Consider the following 13,479-nt stretch of genomic DNA (forward strand, 5'->3'; position numbering starts at 1 on the left):
TGATTTTAGCACCGCAAACCCTTTGTTGATGGCCTTTTCAGGGAAAAAAACACAAGCCTTCTTCTGCAGCCGCTTTTTCCCATTTTTTTTAAAAAAACGAAATTTTCACTGTATTTTGGCTAATTTCTTGGCCTCCTTCTGGGGAACCCACAAAGTCTGGGTACCTCTAGAATCCCTAGGATGTTGGAAAAAAAGGACGCAAATTTGGCGTGGGTAGCTTATGTGAACAAAAAGTTATTGGGGCCTAAGCGCGAACTGCTCCAAATATCCAAAAAAAGGCTCAGCACAGGAGGGGGAAAAGGCCTGGCAGCGAAGGGGTTAAGATAATCAATTTTCCTCTTTATCAAATGATACCACTTTTAAAGTTTGGATTCTTACAGTGGGCCAGTTCACCAAATATACTCAGTTAACAAGATGCACAGGTTTACATTACCTAGGGAAATGCATTTAAGCTCCAGCTGAATGGTTTCGTCCTTTCAAGCAAAAATACAGTTATAGGTTATTGCACTCACGAGTGTGAGGGAACGCATGAAGAGACTTTAACAAACTGTCGCTAGGGGTATATTTTAAAGGGATCCTTAAGGAACTTTATACAGTCTAATAAAACCAAGTTTTAATAATTGTAAGGCAAACGTCGACATCGTACGTTTATTGGGTGGGTTCATTAACTAGCTGGCACTTTTTAAAAAAAAAAACTAATAGTTGTATAGTTCTTGGCTTTCTCTGTCACTCAAATTCAGGATGTACTCGTTTTTTGACAGATGTTTATGTTGTAAACTGTTTCCACATTTCCAATTTAAAAAAATACACAGATAAATGAAAAAGCAAAGGCATGATCTGATGGAATCATGTGTACAGCGCTTGTCCATTGCGGCTTCTCTTCACCCCAATTTACAGTACATTTAATTAATCATATTCCTCTGTTACAAAACTAGGCACACAGGTAAAAACAGAACAGAAGCAGTATTAAATATTATTAGAAACTGCTCAATAACCATACGACTGAACAGATCAGGGTCGAGATTTTTGCAGAGGAGTAAGGTGCTTGGCCCTGCTCTCAATGATGTGTTTCCTAGAATGTTGGTTAATCGGAGTCCCATTCTTTGGATAACGGAGTGGAAACGTCTGCAGGGGTCTCCAAGGGATTTTGTGCACAATGTCTGCAGAAGACAAGGTAGATTAGCTTTCAGTATCCTAGGTAAGGCAGGGCTGGGACTGTAGGCAGTCACATTAAGTGGCTGGTATGCAGAAGTGGTATGCTAGTCCGCACTGAGCACAGGTGAAGTTGTCTCTTGACCTCTCGGTGTATTTGGTGAGAAACGTTTGATCCAATTCAACAGTTAGGATCACTGTTCAACTATTTTTATATTTTGTCTACCCGATGATTTGTTAACGTAACTTCTAGTACTCATGTGCAGAACTCCATTTAAATGAACTTCAAGATGTCATTCCAGGCTTGTCGTTAAATGATACAAGAGGGGTCAGCCAAATGCAATACTCTGTCACGTTAATCCCGTGATGTTTCGTGGCTCACAGGATGTGCGATTCAAAATGAGTGGAATATTTTTCAATCACGTTACCTGGAGGCATCCAGTGTAGTTGTAACATGCTAATGTCTGCGTCAAGACAAACATTGTTTTACCAAAAATTAAGATTCTGTACCCATGGTCGACAGCATGTATACATAAAAATTATCAGCAAGTTTCCCTTCCAGAAAGAGGGCAGGAGATGTACGTTCCTTTACCCGTGAGTCGCACAGAACAAGCTATCCAACGCCCGTGTAATAAAATCGTTTAGGGTTGCTGGTATCCCTGCTAAGACAACGTCTGGGAGAGGCAGAGATGGTTATTCTTAGTACACACAATTATCACTGTTCAGGTTAGACTACTAGGTGGCTGATTTTCATGGAGGCACACGTTTTGTAGGCTCCCCGGAGAAGTGTCATCCACGACTGACTCTGCGTCTCCGCTAGGAATGATCATAGGAAGGCGGTCTCCCCACTCACTATTTCGAGCACAGCGATACAGATCTCTATTCACAGGAAACAAAATAAAATATTTGAAATTATGAATTTAGTGTTTTGATTAAGTTTCTTTGAACATGCATTACGTTAGTGCATAAACACTGATATGTCCCCCGTGTAAGCGGGGGAGGGGGTGATTTTACTTTCAAATGATGCAGAAAAGGTGCACTAGTGGAGAAATCAATACTTTGAAATGTTCAGATTTATTACCAAATTATCTGCACACAAGGTAATCGACCGATATCGACCCCAAGTATGCACAATACTGGTGAAGACTAAAGGCAACCAAAATTACACATTTGAAACAGTATTACGAAACTCAAACCCCCAATCATCGATTTACAACTTGATATCACTTCCAGTCCCAGGATTCCAGAATTTCACCCGTTACCAAATAAGTTCCTCCAAATCAGACAATCACATTAAAGTTATGAAATCCCAGGCTGATGTTGCAAACCTCACAAACAAATAAAATAACGGGACTTTTCATAGATATGACGTGCTCAGCTGATGTATCTACCCTTCTAACAAGGACAGCTTAAGAAATTGCTATACAAAGTTACCCAAAGCCCTTGAACATTCCATGTGTGGATAGAGTAAAAGATGTATGTGTGAAACAAAAATAAAACCATATCACAAGGGCTAACTTAACAGTGGAGATAGAAAAGCTGAAATAATTAACGTTGCAGGGCATATTGAATGAGGGGAACATTTAGTCAGGCTCGCAGCCTTCTTTTGCTAAACTGACAAGAGCTGTAAAACGTAAAAGATTGGTGTTGGACACATTTAAAGAAATCATGCATCCACAGAGCAAGTTTAGGCAAACATGCTGGTGTTTTAATGTATGGACTTAAGAGTTTTACCATAGGTTTACTCACAGTTTTTTCAAAACTGAACAGCCCTAAAGTCTGGATGGGTCATTTGAAAGTATGTGGAATTGTTATAGCACGAAGCAAGTCTAAACTCAGAGCACCACTGTACAGTGTCAAAAGCAAGGATAAAGTCAAGGAGTAACTGGAGAGGCAGCTGGGTTCAGTGAGCATACGTTCACTTTTATTGCATTGTGATTCTTTATAGAAAAGCCTCTTCGGTTATATTGTAAATTGGATCACAGTTGGGGCAGTTCTGATGGAAACACACATTTTGTTACATATCTTGGGGACAGAACTGGGGTAAGTAAGGCCTGTTGCCTTGTCTTTTCTTTTGTGCTTGCTATTGCCTCATGTATGATGGTGTTCATGGCAGTGGCAAGCTGAGAAGCACCAGAGATTGACAGCCAAATAAGCTGGGGTGTGCCCTCTTGTTTGCTTTGTCAATAGTGTATCTGGTTTAAGTTGGCAAGGGGAGTCAGGGGAGCTCCATCAGAATGGGGGTGAAGTGGTCACTGTGAAGCCTGGGAGGCCATGGAGCAGGGCGAGGTACCCAAATGCAAGAGTAAAGTAGCTTGGATGTCACTTTCTGGGAAGAACGGCTTGACAGTAGAAAGATGGTATGAGATTGTCTTTGATTTCTGGCCAAGGTGCTCCTTGAGAGTCTAGCTTGTGTCCTGGGTGAATCATAGTGTTTTGGTATTGAGTGGAAGTTGGGTCTGAATGCATCCAGTTCCAATCATTAAGCCAAATTTGGAATAGAGTTACTTGTAGTTCTGGCAAATAACAGGAATTCAGTCTTGGTGGGTTAGAGGGTCAGATAAGTGGTGGATATGTGTTTGAGGCATGTCTTGTGCACAGCAGCCTTTCACGTAGAGTAGTATATTTATGGAGTTAAGTAAGCAGAGCCACAAGGGGCTTGATATAGAGGCTTATAATGACGGTGTATGGTGTACATGAAGGAACGCTATAGGACTCCATATGTGATTGAGACCTTCGGGGACTCTGTGCTGCAGCAAGATCTGACATCAGATTGATACTCATTCAGGGAACAGTTGGTGATGATGCGATCTTGGAGTTAAGCAATCTTTTTGATGAAGGGTAGGTGAGTGATGGGCCGATAACTGGCATAATGGGTAATAATGGTGTAGTGTTGCTTTCTTTCTGGGAAGATGCCTTGAGTGAGTGAGGAATTGGCACTGGTGATCAGGGGTGAGAGCTTCTCTGGAGAGAGCCAGGGTAAGACATTGTTTTTCAAGAGCTCTTTGAGGTTTAGGTTGTCGAAGAATAAATCTTTGAAGGTCATAGTATGGATAGGACAAAGTTGTCTTATTTTCTGCCTTAGCTACATCAGCCCATAGTAACCTCCCAATGAAATTACTCAAATGCTGTGGCAATTTGGAATAAACAGTTGCTTAAGGGCACAAAGGCTCTTATTACAATTATTTAAAAATACTCAAAAGGCAGGATGCACTATTTCTGTAGAAGCCAAGGTATGACCAAGGGAACAGCGAGAAAATTAAAACTCCTCCTACTCATATTTTTAAATTGCACACACCATGGAAACATGGCCCTCCCAAGAAGATGCCATATGATAAGTTTCACAGCACAACATTATTTACACTGGTCAATATAGCTTTTTGTGGATTGATATTAAGCAGTTTATAAGCCACTAGCTTGCATAAATAACTATGTTGTGGGCCTCAAAGCTCCTCATTAAGCCCTACTCTTTTCAAAGTCTATGTTGTCCTGACTGCAAAGCTCATCAGGTCATTCTATGCTGGCAATACCTAAATCGTCCTACGGCATGACCAATTGCTTCGTATTACACATCTCTCTCTTCTTGAGGAAGTTTCTAGGATAAATAAAAATCAGGTCAAGCTGCATTCTCAAAAAGAATAAATGAAGCAGGCCTTTTGAAATATATGAGTTATTAGCAAAGCACTCAAACATGAGATTAATGGGAATGCTATTATCTCCCCATAACTGCAGACCCTCTGGTTCAAACTTCATCAACACCGGACATCCCATTGTGCCCTTTTTATCTATAATTATCTGGCAAGTATTGGCCAGTATGGCAACCAATTTCCGAAGTTAACGGAATATCACAGCAGGTTTCAAACAAAAAAATATGAGTATGCAAATGGGGATCAATTATTTAGCTCAGGTAGTCTGCAGAAATCTGTGAGTAACCTGAAAATGTGAATATAACAAGTGCCTTTAAGTTGGATATTTTCAACACCTATTTTCATGTATGCTAAAACTTCATGAAGGGAACCCACAGTTTTATCTAATGCAGGAATACACACAGCAAATCTAAGTTTATTGTTTCACTGCATTTCATGCATTCGGTTTCATCACACAATAGCAGTACTTTGTAACAGTTTTTTGAATTGAGGTTTCCAGGGAAAAATTAAAGTAGGGGATTATATTTATGTAAACTCGTCAACTGGGTCTTCTAGGAAGCTTGCTCTCTATATAGTGGATCAAAAAAAGGTGCACTGTGCAAATTCCAAGCAAATTACTCTCTTATGTGGTATTGTGGGTGAACAGTAAGGCACATTAGAGACCAGTGCTAAGCATGTAAAGCACACGCATAGGCAGTAAGTGAGACACACACTCAATAAATTAATCTGACCCTAATGTATAAAAATAACACATACTTTTATATAAATAAATTTAGATACCAAGACCACCGGAATCACATGAGTACTTTTCAAGATATAAATTTGTACAGTCTTCAAAAGTTGACACAGTGCACTTTTTAGGTGCAGTAAAGTTATCCTGGGGGGGAGGGAACTTGTTGCACTCAGACACTTCACAGCGACTTACAGGACTGTTTTCCAGGGCTTAAAGAGAGTATGGGAAAGATCCAAGGCCACACCGTCAGGTCACCTCAAGAGGCTCTGGGGCATCCAGGCACAGAGGTGTGTTACGGAGGTGGTGTCCCATTCACATCAATGGGAAACGGTCAGCCCGTCGGGCTATGGTGCTTGGGTGCAGAGGTGCTTAGAGGCGCTGGATTGCGGTTGTCAGGGACTTGCTCTGGGTCTTGGTGAAGTGGGGTAACAGGGCACAGGAGCCACTCTCCTAATGGCCTTGTGGATCCCGACATCCCTCGATGGTAGGTCTGCTTTGGTGCTGTTGGAATCTGGATAGGACCACCAACAAGCTTTGGCTGTTACAAGGGGTCCAGTAACCCAGGTATAGGTGTAGAGAGTCTCCAGGTGGGTTCAGCATCTCAAGACTTCGGTGAAGTGCAGGGCTGACCTCCTGAGCTCCAAACAGTCTGCTCCTGGCTTGCTGATCCCTCAGAGGACTCAATGGCCAACGGGGAAGAGCTACGGACATTCCAAACAGTTCCTACAGATGCTGGGAAGAAGCTCCTCTTCTCCAAGCGGGTTCTTCTTTGCGATTTGTGAAGCACCGGCAGCTCTCCTTGTTTCCTGGAGGCTGCACAGTGGTAGGACAGGTCAGTTGCTGCTCCAGGGTCAGGTGCAGCAGGCAGTCTGGGCTCACAGTCAGTCATGCTCCTCGATTCTCAGGTCAGCAGGCTTCTTTGTCCAATCCTGCTTTTGTGACCAGCGAAGATCAATTTGGGGGGCATTAAGCGGAGTGAAGGGTAGTATCCAATGGGCTACTTACCCTTGGGGTTACAATGCCCCCTAGATGATCACTTCCTTTGGGGACAGGGCATCACCCTGTCCCAGAAGGATAAGTTACTTACCTGTAAATCCTAGTTCTCTTCCAGGGGTATCCTCATCAAAGTCATAAACATTGAATATTCCCGCCCTTGTGCGGGGACCCCGGAGCATATATCAAATATACACATATCATACATGTGTAAAAAAAATAATCATGCAGGCTATCATGTTAAAAACAGGCTAAACATGCTTTATTTCTATGAAGTTTTTTTTAATTTATTTTTTTATATATTAAATACTACAATAGAGCATAAATATGTACCCAAGCTCCTAAAACTAGGCTTAGTGAAGTGAGCAGTAGCAAACTCTAGAGAAAAAATAGAAAAAACTGCATTGAAAAACACAGAAGCATTCTTAGCCAATAGGCTGCATGCAGGTTAACACAGGAGAACCATAAAAACTTTGGCACCGTGCCTTTAAGACCCTGAGCACCTCCAGTATCCCACCATGCCTCAGGGGTGAAGGAAAGGTGACAGTTAGTTCACAGTTAGGTCAGTTCTTTTTACGGTGACAATTTGTATAACTGATTCAAAACACAGTCTGTCCTGCACTTCTAGGAGACGTGCGTCCGGGGAGGAGGGTGGGTTGTTTATGACTTTGATGAGGATACCCCTGGAAGAGAACTAGGATTTACAGGTAAGTAACTTATCCTTCTCTTCCAGGGGATCCTCATCAATAGTCATAAACATTGAATAGATTAGCAAGCCCATCCCTAAACCCAGCGGACTGTCCGATAGAAGTGCAGGAATAGATATGTCTTACGCAAATAGATTTCTTAGAGAGGCCTGCCCCACTTGGGCATCCGCTCTTGCATCTGAGTCTAAACAATAATGTCTTGTAAACGTATGGACAGACTTCCATGTAGCAGCTTTACAAATCTCAGATATCGGAACATTGTTAAGGAGAGCAGCAGTAGCCGCTTTACCCCTTGTGGAATGCGCTCTAGGCCGCGCTAGCAATTGTCTATTAGCTAGCTGGTAAGTATTAACAATGCAAGAAACTATCCATCTTGATATTGTTCGCTTAGAAGCTGCCTCTCCTGTCCTTAAATGACCATAGTTTACAAACAAGCGGTTAGAGTGTCTAATCGATTTTGTCTTGTCCAGATAAAATTTCAGCACTCTTTTCAAGTCTAATGAGTGCAATGCTTTCTCTGCCGGAGTCTCCGGATTGGGAAAGAACGTCGGTAAAGTTATGGTCTGATTAATATGGAATTCTGACACCACCTTCGGAAGGAAAGATGGGTGAGTTCGTAGAACCACTCTATTGTCATGAAAAACCGTGTACGGTTCTTTTGCAGACAAGGCCTGGATTTCACTGACCCTCCTCGCTGAAGTAATGGCCACTAGAAAAGCCGTCTTCCACGTAAGGTGTTGTAAAGAGGCCTTATGGATAGGCTCGAAAGGAGGGCCCATAAGTTTTGCCAGGACTATGTTCAGTTCCCATGGAGGAGAAGGCCTCCGAATTGGCGGAAAAACTTTCTTCAAACCTTCTAAGAAATCCTTGACTACAGGTTTTGTAAAGAAGGATTCCTGAGAAGGCGATTTGCGATAGGCAGTAATAACAGACAAATGTACCTTAATAGATGATACCTGCGGACCGGACTTCGCTAGATGAAGCAAATAGGACAGTATGACATCCTCCTGCGCCCGTATGGGATTATGACCTTGCTGACAGCACCAGATGTAGAATCTCTTCCACTTAAAAGCGTAGGAACGCCGCGTGGAAGGTCGTTTGGACTCTTTCAAGATGCTCATGCACTCCTGCGAGAGTCCTAGGTGCCCATACTGCAGGAATTCAGGAGCCATGCTGTTAAGCTCAGAGAGGGTAGGTTGGGATGTAGAATCCTGCCCTCCATTCTGCTCAGAAGATCCGGTCTGCACGGCAGCCTCCTGTGAGGTTCTTCCGACAGGTTGAGGAGATCCGTGTACCAGAACTGTCGGGGCCATTGCGGCGCTATAAGAATCATTCTGGTCCTGGATCTGTAAAGTTTGCTGATCACTGCCGGAATGAGGGGAATCGGCGGAAAAGCGTAAAGAAATGTCCCTGACCAGTCGATCAACAGGGCATTCCCTCGAGATCCCGGACGGTAGAACCTGGATGCGAAGTCTGGGCATTTCTTGTTTACTTCGTCTGCGAAGAGGTCCAGTTGAGGCCGACCCCATTGCGCGAAGATGTATTCTGCGACTTCGCCGTGCAGGACCCAATCGTGAACGTCCTCCAGGTGTCTGCTTAGAAAGTCTGCTTCCACGTTCTGCTGACCTGGCAGGTGAACTGCTGTAATTGACATTCCTCTGGCCAGGAGCCAATGCCATATCGCTTGGGACTCTCGCGATAGGGGTAGGGACCTCGTTCCCCCCTGTTTGTTCAAGTAATACATCGTGGTTGTATTGTCCGTCTGTATCAAGAGAGTTTTCCCCTGAATTAGCAGTATGAAGGACTTGAGAGCGAGATGGACCGCTCTGAGTTCTAGCAGATTGATGTGGTACTGCTTTTCCTTGTCTGACCACAGACCCTGTGCTTGAAAAGGACCCAGATGAGCCCCCCATCCCTGAAGAGATGCATCCGTTACTAGGGTGTCGGATGGAAGCACCTGGTGAAACAGAGCACCCACTGACAGGTGAGGTCTGTGCATCCACCATCTCAATGACTGAAGTGCTACCTCCGGTAGCCGCACCGTGTCCTCCCATCGACCTGTTCTCTGGCTCCAGTTGGTCTCCAATGCCTCTTGGAGGGGTCTCATGTGGAGTCTGGCATTTGGGACAATAAAAATGCACAATGCCATAGAGCCCAGTAGTGATGTCACCTGACGTGCCGTAGGTGCGCTGGCTCTCAACAAGTCCTGGCACTTCTTGTTTATTGAGGATAGTCGTTCCTCCGAAGGATACACTTTTTGTAGTTCTGTGTTTATGATAGCTCCTAGGTAGTGAAGATTCTGCGTTGGAGTCAAGGTTGACTTCTGGTAATTGACCTGAAGACCTAGAGCTTCGCAAACTCCTAGTACAATGTCCCGATGGCTTCTCGCCTGCTCCGGAGAAGAAGCCTTTAGTAGCCAGTCGTCTAGGTATGGATATATGTATATCCTTTGTCTTCGGAGATGTGCCGCCACCACTGCTATACATTTCGAGAAAACTCTTGGGGCAGATTTCAGGCCAAAGGGTAGAACCCTGAACTGGTAATGCTGTAACGCTACTCGGAAGCGCAGGAATTTTCGATGTTTTGGAGCTATTGGGATGTGAAAATACGCATCCTGCAGGTCGATGGAGCACATCCAGTCTCCCTGATGCAGTTGAGGGAAAATCTGGTGGAGCGCTAGCATTCTGAACTTCTGCTTCCTTATGTATTTGTTCAGCAGCCGTAGATCCAGGATTGGCCTGAAAACGCCCTCTCGACCCACTAGAAAGTAACGGGAGTAGACCCCCTGTCCTCTTCGTGCAGGTGGAACCTTTTCTATGGCATTCTTTCTTAGGAGGGCGAGAGCCTCCTTGCGTAGCAAGCTGAGATGAGATGGATTGTCTTTGGTTGGTGGCAAGTGTGGTGGAGGCTGTTTGAAAAGAAGAGAATAGCCATGTTCGACAATATTGAGCACCCATTTGTCGTTTGTGATAGAGTGCCACTCGTGAAGATAAGCCGTAATACTTCCCCCCACCGGAGTGGTGTACAGTGTCGAGGGAGGCGAGATTTCATTGCTTGGTGGGTGCTTTTGGAGTGGATTGTTGAGGTCTGCTTGACCCTCGCTCCCTTGTGTTTCTTCGTTGAAAAAGAGGTCGTCCCTGTCGCTGCTGTGACCTTTGCGCCCAATGAGGGGTTTGAACCCTCTGCTGGAAAGGGCGCCTATCATACGGCCTGTACCTCCTCCTGAAATCTTTCTTTCTTTCGAGGCCCACCGCCTTCAAGGTATCCACCTCTGTCTTCATGCGGGCCATCTCTTCGTCTGCATGGGCACCGAATAGAGAGTTCCCGGCAAATGGGAGATTCAGGATGCGTTGTTGTGCTTCCTGTTTCAAGCCAGTGAGCCTCAGCCAGGAAGATCTCCTCGCACAGATACCATGTGCGTACCCATGAGCAGCCAAATCCGCCCCATCCGCTGCCGCGCTGATAACCTGGTTGGATACCAGGCATCCTTCTTGTAGTATCTCCTGGAAATCTTGTCTGTCCTCTCTGGGCAATTTTTCTGTAAATCTACTGAGGGAATCCCACAGAGAACGATCATACCTGCCCAGGAGCGCAGACGCACTGGAGACCTTCATTGCTGAAGCCGCCGTCCCGCATATCTTCCTCCCTAGAGAGTCTAGATGCCTGCTCTCTTTATCCGGGGGTACCGTAGATGAAGATGCCACCGAGTGGGTCTTACGGGCGGCAGCTATGATCACCGAGTCCGGTGGCGGATCCTTTCTAAGGAATAAAGGGTCTTGTTCTGGAGTCTTGTATTTCTTAAGAATCCTAGCCGGGGCAGACTTAAGCGATGCTGGGGCCAGAAAAGTGTCCATGGTTGGCTGCAGCAAGCCAGGCACTAGAGGAAGCAACTTTTTTGACGCTGATCTCTGTTGTAGAGTCTCAAAGATGATCGATGAGGAGGTAGATGGTTCTGGAACCTCTATGTTGAGTTTCTGCGCTCCTCTTAGCAACACCTCGTTGAATGTGGTAATATCATCCACCGGTGAGACTCTAGCAGGTGGTGAATCTGTAAGGGTGGGTGAGTAACGCCCGACAGAGGAACCTGATGAAGACCAAGAGGGTGATCTTCTCCTTGACCGCGACCTGGATCTCCGTTGAGAGCGAGATCTGCTGCGAGACGCTGTAGCAGAGCGTCTAGGCCTCGCAGTCGGTTGAAGAGGAGCTGAACGAGCCCGTTCTGCCCTGGCTGTCGGTGATGGCGTTCTTGGCAGGGAGGCAGTAGGTGAATACATTCGCGAATACTGCGAATCTGGGGAGGCCGCTGGTCTGTTGAGGCTCTCCAGCCATCTCGGAGATAGATTGATGGGCGAGACATGCCCAGATGATGCCGCTCTTGACCGAGAAGAGTCGCTCGGTATGGAGACCACTGGAGATGGCGCCTTGTCTGGCGTGGGGCGATGTTCTGCTGCCTGTGAGACAGGTAAAACCTGCGTTGACGTCGATGGCTGTTTCGACGTCGAAGGGCGCCCAGCCGGTTGGTCCTGCCTCGACGTTGAGTGCCTCGACGTTGAGTGCCTCGACGTTGAGTGTCTTGATGTCGAACGACGCTCCTTGGACCTCGACCTGCTCGCCGTCGTGTGCCTCGGCGTGGAGCGATGGGAGGTCGACGGCGGATGTTTCTCGTGCCGTCGTGGTGATCTCGACGTCGTGTGTCCTGACGTCGGGGGCGCACAGCCTTTGGCGGCGACCGGACACGCCGGCGATGGCTCGACGTCGATCGGCGGGTTGCCGTCGACGGAGACCTGCCCCTGCTCTGATGTTCCCTCGACGCCGTTTCCTTCGACGTCGGGTGTGTCGCCGTCGACGGCGATCTATGCCGGTGAGGCGGTGGTAGCGACGACGTCGACGGTGAACAAACAGGCACTTTCCTACCTGTCGACGTCGACCGGGCCATTCTCTCCTGAGAATGGCCTTCTGGCTGCCTGGGAAGTGAGGAAGACGATGTTCTTTTCCTCTCCTGAAGCCCATGAAGCCGGATCTTCTCTCTGTCTTTCAGAGTCCTCCTAGACATGTTCTTGCAGTACTTACAAGTGTCAGGGCAGTGACTCTGAGGCAGGCACACTATGCACAGAGAGTGGGGATCTGACTGGGCCTTCTTCTTCCCACAAGCAGGGCATTTGACAAAAAGAGAAGGCATTTTTCTGTCAGAAAAAACCTTCCTAGCTCAGACAAAGATATTATTTGTCGAGTGAAAAGTGAAAAAATGCTTTTTTAAAGAATGTTTCTGAGAAAAACTCAATGCTCCAGGATCCTCTCAGAAGAAGCCGGAAAAAAGAACTGACCTAACTGTGAACCAACTGTCACCTTTCCTTCACCCCTGAGGCATGGTGGGATACTGGAGGTGCTCAGGGTCTTAAAGGCACGGTGCCAAAGTTTTTATGGTTCTCCTGTGTTAACCTGCATGCAGCCTATTGGCTAAGAATGCTTCTGTGTTTTTCAATGCAGTTTTTTCTATTTTTTCTCTAGAGTTTGCTACTGCTCACTTCACTAAGCCTAGTTTTAGGAGCTTGGGTACATATTTATAATCTATTGTAGTATTTAATATATAAAAAAATAAAATAAAAAAAACTTCATAGAAATAAAGCATTTTTAGCCTGTTTTTGATAGCCTGCATGATTATTTTTTTACACATGTATGATATGTGTATATTTGATATATGCTCCGGGGTCCCCACACAAGGGCGGGAATATTCAATGTTTATGACTATTGATGAGGATCCCCTGGAAGAGAATTCCTAATTCCACCACACACAAGATGGCAGATTTCCTAAGGCTGTGTTCACTTCAGGCTGGTCACCCTAGACGTGTCCAGCCTGCAAATGCAACAAACTTACTGCATAGCTAAATATTTTAACTGTCCAGGTGCCAAACGGACCAGGGGGCAGGGGCATGGCATCTCCCTTCTGAGGAAGGGTATATCTGCATACCAAAGACAGAGGGCTTTTTTGAAGCCTCCTGCCTTGGAATGCAAATTTGCAGTTCAACCAGAGCAGGCTTTGATTCTGTCCCCCAGAGAGGAAAAGCCCTCAACCTTAGGGGTCAGAACCTGATCTGTTGGTGGCAGACTGGCTAGAACTAGTCAGTTAGCCCACCAGCAGTTGGTAGGTTTTCAGAGGGCACCTCTGGGTGTGTGTATTAATAAATCCATTACCAACATTGATGAGGGTTTATTAATACGAGATGCTTGATACCAAACATCCCTAGTT

General features: G+C 45.6%; 1 protein-coding gene across 1 annotated transcript in view; it reads right to left on the minus strand.

Moving 5' to 3' along the window:
• Positions 1–634: 634 nt before the first annotated feature.
• METTL17 (methyltransferase like 17) overlaps positions 635–13,479 on the minus strand; it is a 149,913-nt gene continuing 137,068 nt past the window's right edge. The window contains exon 14 of the mRNA XM_069238111.1: positions 635–2,031. Within this exon, the coding sequence (XP_069094212.1) occupies positions 1,875–2,031 (157 nt within the window). The 3' untranslated portion in view covers positions 635–1,874. The remainder of the gene's footprint in view (positions 2,032–13,479) is intronic.

This window comes from Pleurodeles waltl, chromosome 6 (genome assembly GCF_031143425.1).
Source record: "Pleurodeles waltl isolate 20211129_DDA chromosome 6, aPleWal1.hap1.20221129, whole genome shotgun sequence".
Lineage (NCBI taxonomy): Eukaryota > Metazoa > Chordata > Amphibia > Caudata > Salamandridae > Pleurodeles > Pleurodeles waltl.